This window comes from Nothoprocta perdicaria, unplaced genomic scaffold (assembly GCF_003342845.1).
Source record: "Nothoprocta perdicaria isolate Ctin4 unplaced genomic scaffold, notPer1 scaffold_11, whole genome shotgun sequence".
NCBI lineage: Eukaryota > Metazoa > Chordata > Aves > Tinamiformes > Tinamidae > Nothoprocta > Nothoprocta perdicaria.
Window position 1 is genome coordinate 4,847,528 of NW_020454205.1, and position 12,599 is coordinate 4,860,126.

Consider the following 12,599-nt stretch of genomic DNA (forward strand, 5'->3'; position numbering starts at 1 on the left):
AAGCTCTGGCTTATGAGTAGCTACAGTTCTTGTTTTTATCTTTGTCCATGCTGTCTATATCTAGCACTTTTCAGAGATGACTCTGTCTTGTTACGTGGTCTTCAGGAACTTGATATTGACTCTACTGACTTCAGCCATTAGAAGTTGTTTTATTTTTCCTGCATCTCTGGTGCTTGAGATACTGACTGGATTATCAGTCTAATTAGGAAAACGTGAATCTGTTTTGCAGAGCTTTTAGGAGAACTAATTAAGATACTAATTTAGGAAAAGCAATTTGCTTAGCAGAGGCCTTGCTACAGAGGTGGTGAGCCAGTGCAGGACTGGGGGAAGACTAACAATCTCCTGGTATTGCTTAATGCATGGAAGATGGCTTTGAATTCTGTCTTGCTCTTGACAGAGGAGAAGTACTTCTATGAGGCAGTAGAATAGAGACATAGAAATGGTTGGGAAAAAACTGCTTTAAAATAGACCATTCATGCTAAAGGAATTTAAAAAGCAATGGTACATCTGAAACAACATAGACTTGTGTTTTTTTTTTTTACCATCTTTCTCAATGCCTGGCCTCAAAAGGTGAATGTTTCTGGAAGAAGTAAGTTGGAGGATTCTAACTAAATACAGAAAACCTTTTTATTCACAAGGATGTTCAGGCACTGGAAACAGAAACCCAGAGAGGTTCCTGCAGTTATTCAAAGCTCATTTGGACAAGGCCTTAGCAACCTACTGCTACTGGATTTGCTTCAAGCAGGGCATTGGGCTACAGATTTCTGAAGGGCCTTTTTAACCTGTCTTTCCCCTCCCTTGCCATCTCCTGTTATTGTGTGTCATTTGAGTTCTATCTCCCAAGTTAATGGTCTTGATTTTTATCAACCTTTGAGTCCTTAGAACCTGTCTGGGAACCTCAGTTTGCCAATTTTGTTTAAAAATAGGCACTCACTTTTTTCCTTTGTTTATGCTAAATATTAAAAAGAAAGTTTGCCTGAAGCTTGTGAATTGAGGTTTAGGAGCTTTTGTGTAAGTTGGGTTAATACTTAGGGCTTAATTCTGTGTAACGTGAAAATATTTGTTGGCCTCGCTGCTCTGCCATGAAAGACAGTATTGTTATGCTGTGCTGCCTTCAACATTGAAGCTGGATATGTTGGATCTTCAAACATCACAGAATGATGGAACAAAGTAATGCTGTTTTCCACTTGTAGGTTTTTGACCTGAAAGGTTCCCTCCGGAATAGAAATGTTAAAACAGACACAGGGAAGGAAAGCTGTGATGTTGTCCTGCTGGATGAGAACCTCCTGAAGATGGTCCGGGACAACCCTCTGTACATCCGTTCTCATTGTAAGGCTGTGCTGAGAGCTTCCATACACAGTGATTCCCAGTTCCTCTCCAGTCACCTCATCATAGACTATTCCTTGCTGGTGGGTCGTGATGATACCAACAACGAATTGGTGGTTGGGATCATAGGTATGTTTTCTGCTTCTTGCTTACAGCTAGTGAGGCCTTTATTTTGGCAGTGTTCTACTGCTATTAAAACTGTACCTCCTCCACCACGAAGACATAGGACAGGAGGGCTTGTCATCTTCCTGCTCACGTGCTGCTTTGACCTCCCTTCAGTGTAGAGGCAGAAGATCTCCTAATTCTTTTATAGGGCTATGTTAGGATTTATATTAATATGAATAAGAATTTATATTAATAAGAATACAAAATGAGACCTCTCAGGCAGAGAGACAAAAAGAACTGAGTTGATGTTTAACCTGCTCGTGCATGCGCTCGCTCTCTCTCTCCCTCCCTCTCTCTCTAGTTAGAGAGACATTATTTTTATGCTACTATGTGTAGTCTTTTAAGATTTAATGTCTATGTAAGTATCCTTGACCTTAAACTGTAATTTATGTGGAGATGTCTGGGGAGGAAAAACATTGAGGAGAGAAGGTGAGATGGAAGAAAGATATTAATCATCACAGGACTATCTGTGATAACTCTAGCCTGATCTGAATAACACAGGTGGCAACTTGGCAATTCTCTTAACAAATTCCTGACATGTGGCTTGAAGACAGAGCCTCATCTTCGAGGTAAATGAACTAGTCTTGTGCACAAGACTCAATGGAGCCATTTTGCAGAATGTGGAAATGGTTCTCTGAAATGAGTTTCTCCTGACAGACCAAAAATGTTTCTAAATGAGAGCTCAAGCCAAGAGGTCTGGATTATTCTGTCTTACTGTTAAAGTTTGACACTCACCCTAATAATACTCCTAGTTGAGAACTGGAATCCTATCTGCAAAGTTATAAGCTATTATTACTTGCTTGATTTTCATGTTTTGAATATTTCTATATTTCCATGTTTTGAATATTTGTGTAAATAGGATGAGACTCTGCTTCCTGTGTGCATGTGGATTTAGTTGTCCAAGGGGAAGTTTATTCTGGTGTTTAAAATGATGTTTAAATATTAGTTGTTCCTTTGGTGTTTTGAGAACAGCTGTTCGTGATCTGAAGGAACTTGTTTAACATAAGCATATTAAAAATCGAGAACTTTCCTGTTGCATCAGACTATCACTGCATTGTCTAAATGCTAATCTACAAACTTGCCAGGTATTGTTATGGAATACACAGTACTATTTAAGTTCAGGTTAGAGCAGTTAATTGCTATAAATAACACAGCACACAGCAGCATAGTAGCAGCCTCTGTTGACATGAATTCTACCCTAAAGAGGCTGCTACAGAGTTGATATATCTTGGGATTATACAATTTGTCCTTCACAGGACTGCAGGTGTATAGATAGACAGAAAAATTGAGTCCATCACTTCAGAAGAGGAGGCTCCAACAAAACAGTACTGCTCTTGTGTGTTTGTAGACAGTGCATTCCTTCAGTAGCTGGGAAAGGACTCCAAGGTCATCACAATGTTTGTGGTAGATAAACCTGCAAAGGCCTGTGAGGTGTTAACTATTTTCCTTCTACATGCATTAAGTTTTATTTCCATGTTACGCCAGCTGACTTTTGGGAGGGAGGAGGGACAGAATGCCATTAGCATGGACCAGATTTGAGCCTAGGCTCAGAATCTCTAGCTGTTTCAGGCACTAATCTTGTGGAGTTAACCCTGGGAGAGGCTGGGAAAATCTACCTTTAAGGCCCTGTTGGACTGTGTGACTTGAGGCATCTGAGGGACAGACAGTAAGTAGCACACAAACTGAGTGTGTCAAACCTAAAGCACTCTGAGGGAGCACTTTCTTAAACTTCTTATCAGTTCATCTGAATATTCTCATGTTGCTGAATCTGAGTGATTTTAAACACACTGAGGTGAAAGGTGGATAGTTAAGATGGGATTTTGTAAGTCTAGCATTAGAATTACAAGTTGTGTAATTAGCCATTGCCCTATGTTACAAGAAAGGCTTACAGCTACTTTTTGTGATCTAATATTTCTCCTCTTAGTTGCTAGCTAAGAGTAAAGAGTTACAAGAGTAATGAGATCCAGTAATGAAAAGTGTAATTTACCCCAGCTTTACCTTTGCAGACCAAAATGTTCATGTGCTGCTTGTAATGGCTATTTTTTTTCCCTAAAAGGGACTTAAAGGTAATTTTCCACTCCACTTCTTGGAGTGCCTTTGTCTCTTCTCCCGAGGGTCACTCATGCTGTTTCTAATCCTTTGTTTCATTAAGACAAGTAGAGAATGTTCTCTATCTCTTACCAAACCCCTAGGGGACTGCAACAAAGACGAATTCCACTGGCCTAGATGGATAGATGTCCAAGGTTTGGTCTTGCTAGCTGTGGTGGTCAGGTAGCAGGAACTGCTAAAGCAAAGGGAGGGCGGCCTGGTCTGGTTTTTGGGTTGAGTATCAACCAAGTTACTCTTGTAATCAAACTCTAAAACTCTAGTATGGTTAAAGGAAAAACAGAACACCTGGGATGTGCTTTTGTAGAGACAGGAAAAGTTGGTTATGGCCTTGACGGGCTTTTTAACTACTGCTTTCATCTTGTCCGAACGTATTTCTCTAAAATGTAAGGTAACTGGCAGAGATAAACCCTGAGGTCCTGACTGTGGAAGCCTACTGCTTTTACATCTATGTTGAAGGGGAAAGAGATTTGAGTTATATTACATATGATGTGTTTGTGTGGCTTTTTTTCTTATGACAGACTATATTCGCACCTTTACTTGGGACAAAAAGCTTGAAATGGTGGTGAAATCAACTGGCATCTTAGGAGGACAAGGTAAGTTCAGAACAAAAGCAAGAGTTGGTCATGTTTACTCTTTGCTTGCAAGCTTCCAATAGCTATAATAGCAAAGCCACAGTTCGCCCTTCATGCGGAGTTTCAATATGGGCTAAACTTGTGCAGAATAAAAGTAGTAACAAGTTGCAGTGAAATTCATGTTTTGGTTTACCTTCACTTTTAAGTATTACAGGGTTGGTGTAAAAAGCTTAGGTGGTTTCTGCCAACTTCATATATCTCAATTCTGTGTTAGGTTTAAGGCCTTTACTTGACTTGGAAGATTGTGGGATTTTTGTTTGTTTGCTTTTAAAGAAGTTGATGATATGTTGATTCTGAGACCCTTCCTCGTGAAGTATTTTTTCCTCATTTTGCTGTTATGATTTCGTGTGAAACCTTTCTCTCCTGCCATATTGACACAATGGACTCTTCAGCCCATTTCTAACTACTTTTTACTCTTAAATATTAGGTAAGATGCCAACTGTGGTCTCTCCAGAACTGTACCGGACTAGGTTCTGTGAAGCTATGGACAAGTATTTCCTGATGGTACCAGACCACTGGACAGGGCTGGGCCTGAATTGCTAAGTTAAAGCCCATATTGGGAAAGCACAAGAAGAGAATGGTATCCTAGGCTGTTCCCTTCCTGCCATCTGCCCAGCAGTAAGCAAAGGACTGCGATCCCACATCCGCACTGACCGTGTGTGTCTGAAGCTTAAGATCTGCTCATTGCACTTTAATCCTCTCCTGGAGACTGACAAGTGAGCCAGCCTCTTTAAGGATCTAAGCTATAAGGTATCACTGAAAAGCGTTGATAAGAGACATTCCTGCTGTTGGTAGGGAATGTGATGCTGTCTCCCTAAGAGCACTGAAGCAGATACTATCCTGTTCATGGTGGTGTAATTTTGCATAGAACTACATGATCTCTGTAAGTCTTATGCTCCCTATGTGGTGTTGAATGAGTAACTTAGGCTTCTGCAGTGGATGTTTGGTACTGCATATGTGAAATAAGCCCCTTCTGAGGGGGTGGGTGGGAGAAGAGTGAAGTCAACTCCAAAGTTCTGCTGTCATTACAGTGGTCTCTAGCTGACCTGTTTACAATCCATGAATAACTTACCCTGTTTGTGCTGTGTGGTTTCAGCTTTTCCTAACTTCCATAAACAGCACTTGAGGGTGGGAGGATGTGCAGTGCATGTGTGGATTCCTTTGGCGGTTTTTTTAAGGCAGCTGCATAACTGTAATGCCATACATAACCCTCTAAATTATTACATCTTTTAAGTGCATCTTACTGCAGTGCAACTCTCTTCTCATCGGTCATAATTACACTTACCTGAGTCCCATAAAAACAGGTCAACAGTTAACTGAACACTTCAAAATCCACAGTGCATCCCTTGGTTCCTAAAAATTAGTTTGATCTAACTGTTACCCACTACTAGTGGGTGTTATTATTAAATCCCTGGAATTGGGTAATAATACTAATTTAAAAAAATCTACCTAAGCTGGACTTGAGTATGTATAGTTATGAAACTGATTAACCCTTTCCTTAGCAGAAGGCACTCAATTGCAAGATGTAGTGAAGGATGCTGACTCAGAGTAACTACTTTTTCCTTAATAATATTCCTGGCAGATCATTTCAAATCTATTTTGTTTTCCCAGGACTTTCAAACAACGCCTTTACCTCATACAAAAAGCTTGCCAGGAGACAAAAAAACATTCTTGCATTCATGCTGTGCTGATGAGAATGAGCATCCACATTTCATCACACTCTGTGCAGTCCTGATGGAAAACTGTCTTCAGCAGTATTAATTTTTGCACCACTGAGATGAATGTTCTTTTCATTTTCTGTAAAAAGAAAAACCTGATACACAGGTATCTTGTGTGATGGAGAAGATGTGCAGAGATCTGGGAATCTCTACAGTATGACAATAAGCACATCTTTCCATTTTTATTAATTTTTACCTGTTTTTGTAGGTGACAAGTTTACTTTTTAGCTTCAATATAATATAGGCCAGTAAATAAGAATTCGTGTGTGTGAGTTTGAGAGGCAAGAACACTGTCTTTAACTTTCCAATCTTTGATGTGGGCAGGATTTCCAATGAGCCTGGAGCCTGGAACAGCAGAGCCCTTAATGACCACTTGCTCATCCTGACCGGTTGTCTGGTGATGCTAACTTCATTGTAACTAGGGATTGAAATGTGCATTTTTTTCACCTGTCCTTTGGTGTTGAGCGTTTTCCCCTGCAGCACAAGGTGGTGGCCCTGTTCAGGTGTGCCAGCTGGGCAGCCCTGAGAGAGGCAGAACAGGCAGCGAGAACTGAACTGTTGGGCCTTGAAAGCAGCTGAGGCAGCTCGTGTCTGAGGTACCAGGAGGCAACACTCATTTGTGTTCTGTAGTGAAAGAAGTTGTTGGGATTTTGTTTGCTTTTTTTTTTTTTGTTTGTTTGTCTGTCTGTCCATCTCCCCTGTTTTGCAAAGCTCTGCTGAAGGATGAGAACAGATACGGTTTTGGAGCATCAGAAGCAAAAGCATTTGTGTTTCTTCTGCCCGATGCCATCTCTGTTTCTGGGGGTGCCATGTGGCAGGCTAAGGCTGCAGTGATGCCCTGTGTTTTGGAGGGAGACGCAGTACTGCTTGATACCTCTGGCCTGGAGCCCCTCCGGTCCAGCCTCCTTATGTGTGTTCCTCCTCCTTCACATCCTCAAGTTTGTCGTGTAAAACCTTGATTGTCCCAACAGCAGCTGGTTCTTATGTTTCCCCCTCAATCAGTGTGTGGAATGAGTAATGGAGCAGGGATATGCACAGCGTCAAGGCATGTATGCTGGGTTGCTGTGGAGTGGTGTGTGCTGACCCTAGCCTGCCACCAGAAGCCCCTGCTTCAGTGGTGTGCAGCTGCGCTTGTACTGCTTGTCTTCCTGAACCCTGCAGAGATGGCTCTGGAGCAACACAATCCTCCTGTTGTAGCTCATGTTGCCTTGTACCAGGCATGACAGCGTGGGGCTATAGGCACTGTGTGAAACGAAGGACCCGCTCACCCTGGCCAGCTGCTCCAGGTCCAATCAATGCAGAACCCGGTGGGGTGAGGAGTGACCTTCTTGGGCTGAAGCTATAGCAGTTAGCAGGACTTCCAGGTGTGGCCTTGGGCTGGCAGCTGACCTTGAATCAGGATGTGGCTGATGGGCTGGTCCTGGCAGACTGGAACACGCAGCAAAATGTGTAGTGGGTAGCGCAGCAGCATCAGTGGGGTATCGTGAGCTGCCTGGTAGCAAAGCTGTGAGGGTTCCAACCCCAGCAGCTGAGCAGCTTGTCTCAAACATTCTCCTCTTAAAATAAGAGCCAGCCTAGCGTTTTGCTTGCTGCAAAGCTGACTTTCTCCAAAGGAAAGCGTACTTTATGCAAGGGGAGGTTGGGGAGAAGTGTGTCCAAGCAACTGTGCTAGGCCTGCAGCTCTGCAGCATGCCCAGATGTGTCTGCAGGGAGCAGCCTGGGTGTCACCTGAACCCTTTGATTAGTTTTCTTTTGTAACAATTTCTGTGTGTGTGTGTGTGTGTGTGTGTGTGTGTAAGCAAATCCCAGTTGCAATCATGGACTGCCTCTTTTTCTTCCTTTTTTTTTTTTTTTTTTTCTCCTCTGAGCTACATTGTCTTTTTCTGTATCAAGTTGAGGCCTTGTGACAACTGTGTAAATCTTGTCCCAGTCCAAGTGATGACTTGGCACTGTGATGTGGGCAGTAGAAAGCCTTGGAGTGGCCAGGGCTGTGTTCTGGCCTCCAAAAGCACCGTGAGGGGCTCTTGCTGGTGAAGCTGAGGGGCTGTGCTGGAGTTACCAGGGAACGGGCTCTCCTCTGACGACGAGCAAAACCACATCCATCGCTCGCCGACAGGAGGCCGCGCGTTAACTGTTATCCAAAGCCCTTAATGTATGATAACGTCTGTATTTCTAATCTACCTTTGTTCAACTGTATTTTATAAAATTGCTGTACTGAACTGTTTGAGAGTAACTGCCTTGACTACTTGGAGAATCAAAATGTAATATATATAGTTGCAAATACAAATAAAGGAACTAAAATCTAATTGAGTCCATTCCATGTAGTGGTGCAGTTATGTCTCCTATTGCACCCTGTTTTCCCACACCGGAAGTGAAGCCCCACGTGTGCTGTGGGGTGGCAGCCCCATGCACGGTGCTGGGAATCCTGTGGGACCTCCCTGCTGACCCCCGTCTCCAAGGGGGACAGCTGTCCAGGATGATGCCTTTCGGATGCACAAGTAACCTGTGATATGTATTTCCCAGCCTCTCCCCAGCTGTTTTGAGCCCGCAGAGCCGTGTGAGATGGGAAACTGGATCTCCAGCAGATGGAGGTGTTGCCGTGGCCCCACGCTTCCGAGCGGCAGAGCATGTGTTCCTTGGAAAATATCTCCAGGTATTTTGGTAGTTGTCTGTCAGGTGGATTGGATAAAAAGTCAAGGAGGAGTAAAACTTAAGGGTGCATTTTGATTGCTTTGTACTAACCTGGTATATAGCAACGTCCTTTTATAAGGCTAAAAATGTGTTCCTAGATATGGTAAGATAGGGAGCTGTTGGGTCATAGACTACATAACTGCAAAATTTAAAACTTAGAGTCTTATCTGTATTATGTGCTACCCATACATCTTGATTTGGAGAACACCAATATTTAAAAGAGGGAGGGAGGAAGGAGAAAGAGCTCAGAACGAGCTCCAATGTTCCAGCATGTTAGTATCTTGTCCCCTGCAGCCCATGGTGTGAAGGTTGCACGCCAAGCGAGCTGTGTGAGAGCAGGTGCCCTGTTACTGATTGCTGTCCAGCGCATCAAGCTATGCAGAGCTTCGAGCAAGTTATTTGCTTACACACCGTAAAGCCAGTGTGCTTAAGTGTTTATAGAAGCTCAAGCCTGTTATGCTACAAAAGCACACTCATTTACACAGTTTGTACTGGTTATTATTCTTTTACTCCCTATTTTCCTCCCTAGTTGGCTGTTGCCTTGGATCCTGCATTACTTGTGAAACTAGTTTTACTGCACGTCCTTCCCAGTGGTTATTAGTAGCTTTTCCATTAAAGGCCTTGCTCCTGGATCTCTGTAGTTAAATCAATGCATTAGAATTCACTGATATTTAGGTTTCAGGTTTTAATCTTTGTGAGCTCCCTCACTAGTCCTTCAAGTCCCTTGAAATTCAGTGCCATGGAAGCTTTGGAAAACATGATTCTAGTAGCTGTGAATGTGTTGTTAAAGGTAGGGAGTGTTCAGACAGTGGCTTCCTTCCATCTGTGGGAGTTAATTTGCTGTTACAGCTAAAGTCCTAGCAAAAATAAAAAGCCTCAAGAGCTCACCTACACCTTTTTTGTACAGCAGGCATACATTTCACCTGCAGGCTCCTAGCCAAATCATGATTTGTTGGTAAAAGGTGGTGCTTGAGTGACCTGGATTTCTGTAAGAATTAGCTTTTTGTCATGAGACACTTAGTTTCTTCTCCTTCTGCCTCTTCTTAAATTTTTCAGTCTTTACCAGGAGCTTTCTTTTCCAGCATCCTCACCAAAAGTTACTAAGTGTGTCCCTGGTACATGGGGTGCATGTGCAAACATGCAGGCTGACTAGAAAGTGAATCTAAATGGCAGTTAGAAAAGTAGGTCTTTAATAGTTGCTGGCTGGTGTTTACTTATCATGTCTAAGAAAACCAATTATTAAATAATTCCTGGAAGTGCCTGAGACACCCACAGGGGCTTTTGGAAAAGGATGAAGGGTGGTGAGGCTGTTTTGTTAGTCACTTTAGGCCTATAGCCCTGTCCAGGATAACTTGGAAGGTGCCTGCTGTTCTGCTTGCTTTACAGGGCTCCTGAAGCAGCTGGGTGTCTGTTCCTGCTTGCAACTCTCCTCACAAGTGTGGGGAAGCCAGAGAGGGAAGGCCAGGTTGTCTGTGGAGTGGAGCTGCACTTCCCTGTCCCGTTGGGACGAGGAGAGGTCACTTGTGCCCAAACACTGGGCTGGATCAGCTGCAGTTGTGTAGCCAGGGCCAGAGCTCTGCACCGGGTGCCATCCTGCTCTGTGGGCTCTGATAAAGAAGCAGAATCACCATTTACTTGGCACTTCAGAAAACACAGCTGTGTCACAGGGCTGTGTGACAGTTGTAGGGAACTATGTGTAATATTTCTGGCCTTTACCAGACCTGTTTGCTTTCGTTGGGGCTGCCTGTGAAGGTAGACATGGTAAGGATTGCTTCTCAGGGGTCAAGGATTCCCCACGCTATATATGCTGCTGTACGCTCAGTTGAATCCTCTTGAACCTCAATGGTACTCTCCCTCTGTAGGAGTAGAGAGCGTCTAAATGTGAAGCTTTCACTGAGATATTTTAAAATGATTTTATATAATTCAGGTTTAATGGAGGAAAGTGCAAATATTGAACACTTCTCGGGAAAAACAAAGTTTGTGTTTTTATTTGGATTTTGTTTCCCATATAAGATATAAATAGATGCTTTTATCTACTAGGGAGAGAATGAATTGAAAAAATAAAGTCAAATCAGGAGTAAACTAACAGTGATTAGACAGACTGATTCTGTGAAGCCTCAAATTGAGGCTTTAACACAGAATATGTTGCTAAAATTCTGTCCTGCGTTTTAACATAATCTGATTGACCTTGGAAGAAGAGCAGGAATAGGAGGGGAACTTGCAGTTGTCACTAAGATGGCTGTGTAACAGGTGATACAATGAGTTCCCAAAGATGGCCCAGTGACCTAACATATAAAGCAATTGCACCAATAAAATTGGTATTTCAAAGGCTCTATTATGCTTGGTTTGACAATCAAGTCAGCTTATGGTGCTCCTGTGTATAAGATGGATTTTTGATTGTATATTCTTGGACAAGTTATTTAAAATTGAATTTTATTGCTGGATGTGGTCATAGGTATGATTATATCTGTTTAGCAAGTAGGAGTGGGTATGTGTAGGTTGCCAGCTGTCCCCCTCAGCAGAGAGCAGACTGTTTATCTGTGCTGTGAGATTTTTTTAGTCTAAGCAGTAAGAGGAGCCCAGTACTTTCTGGTTTGAAATTGAGAATAGTCTCTTTAACACTAGATTTTTACACGAGACTCTTCTGTTCTTCTTGCCATTTTTCTGCTGTTTCACTAAACTCTTCCCAAGCTACGTGCAGATCTTGGAACCTTTTGCTGTTTGTGAAGATTCAGTAAGGCTTTGAAGGAGATGATGGCAATTCCACTGGCTTCTGTTCACATTAGTTTGTAACCCTGCTTGAGCTTCTGGAGTAAACAGATTTTATGGGTTTTCTTCTGCCTGGGTGTCTTCTTTCAAGGTAGAATAAAGTCTGAAAAAGTAATACTTGGGTTATCTCTGGCTTAGCGTCTGCAAGGGCTTAGGTGGACTTGAAATGGCTTCAAAGAGGTAACCTGTGCAGACCTCTTCCAGAATACAGCAGAAAATACATAACAAATCTTAAATTTTGGTGTGAAACACTGGCCAAATTGCATGTGCCAGGATTCCTTGAATGGTTCTTGACAAGAGAAAGATCTGCTGTAGTTTGAAAATGTTTGCTTTGAATTGAAGCTTGAGTGCTACAGAAACCCAAAACTCAAAGGGTGTGAATGCAAGTGAATGCCCAGCCCTTAGTCCTCAGCCAGCAAGAGGGAACAGCCCTTGGGCTGTCTCTTGCACTGTGCCATTGCCAAGACTTGCATGGAAGCTGGCCAGGTACACCCAAGGGCTGAGGGAATAAGCTGAGCTTATGATTTATGGTTAGAGACATTTCATGTCTTAGCATAGATTTGAGATGATACTGGAGCACTGTTCAGTTAACAATTCTAATTGGAGTTTCGTACTCCTAGCATCACTTCTAGGCTCTGAAGGAAGCTAGGGCATTAACCAGTGTGTTTAGGCAGTTGTTATTAATGGGATAATGGGTATTTGCTCATCTTGATCCATTCCTCTCTACCTGCAGAACAGACCCTGTACTTCCCCATTCACCTTCTCTCTTAGACCTGTTGCACCCACAGGAGCTTTCCAGCCTTTGCACGCAGCTCTCACAGTGCTGCTATTTAGTGCGCTGGCCAACACTGCCCTGCTGTGCCCTTTGCTTGGTGCACCCACTGCTCTGGCTTAATCACTGTCCTCACAGGACCTACAGCCTGTTTTCTTGCTGTTGTGCAACTCGGGAAGTGCTGAGCTGCTGCATCCAGACCTGCATAGCACTGCACCCACACAAGAGTAAGCAGTAATTACAAGAGCAAGGGTTTGTGGAGTGAGATGTGGGAATCAAACCACTAGAAAAGCGTTTAACTTTATAAAGTGGTAATGTAGCAGCTTCCCTGGTTGTGTGTTGCTTGCTGAGCCCCCTGATCAGGTGTTTTTTTTGTTTCCAATCTGTATTGTGGATCTCCAGACCAAACTGAACTTG

General features: G+C 43.0%; 1 protein-coding gene across 5 annotated transcripts in view; it reads left to right on the plus strand.

Moving 5' to 3' along the window:
- The window catches only part of PIKFYVE (phosphoinositide kinase, FYVE-type zinc finger containing), a 58,112-nt gene extending 49,991 nt beyond the window's left edge, over nucleotides 1-8,121 (plus strand). For all 5 annotated transcript variants that reach the window (XM_026047573.1, XM_026047582.1, XM_026047590.1 and 2 more), the window contains 3 exons: nucleotides 1,194-1,455; nucleotides 4,119-4,193; nucleotides 4,660-8,121. In XM_026047573.1, coding sequence (XP_025903358.1) covers nucleotides 1,194-1,455; nucleotides 4,119-4,193; nucleotides 4,660-4,775 — 453 coding nt within the window. In that variant the 3' untranslated portion in view covers nucleotides 4,776-8,121. The remainder of the gene's footprint in view (nucleotides 1-1,193; nucleotides 1,456-4,118; nucleotides 4,194-4,659) is intronic.
- The last annotated feature ends 4,478 nt before the right edge of the window (nucleotides 8,122-12,599 follow it).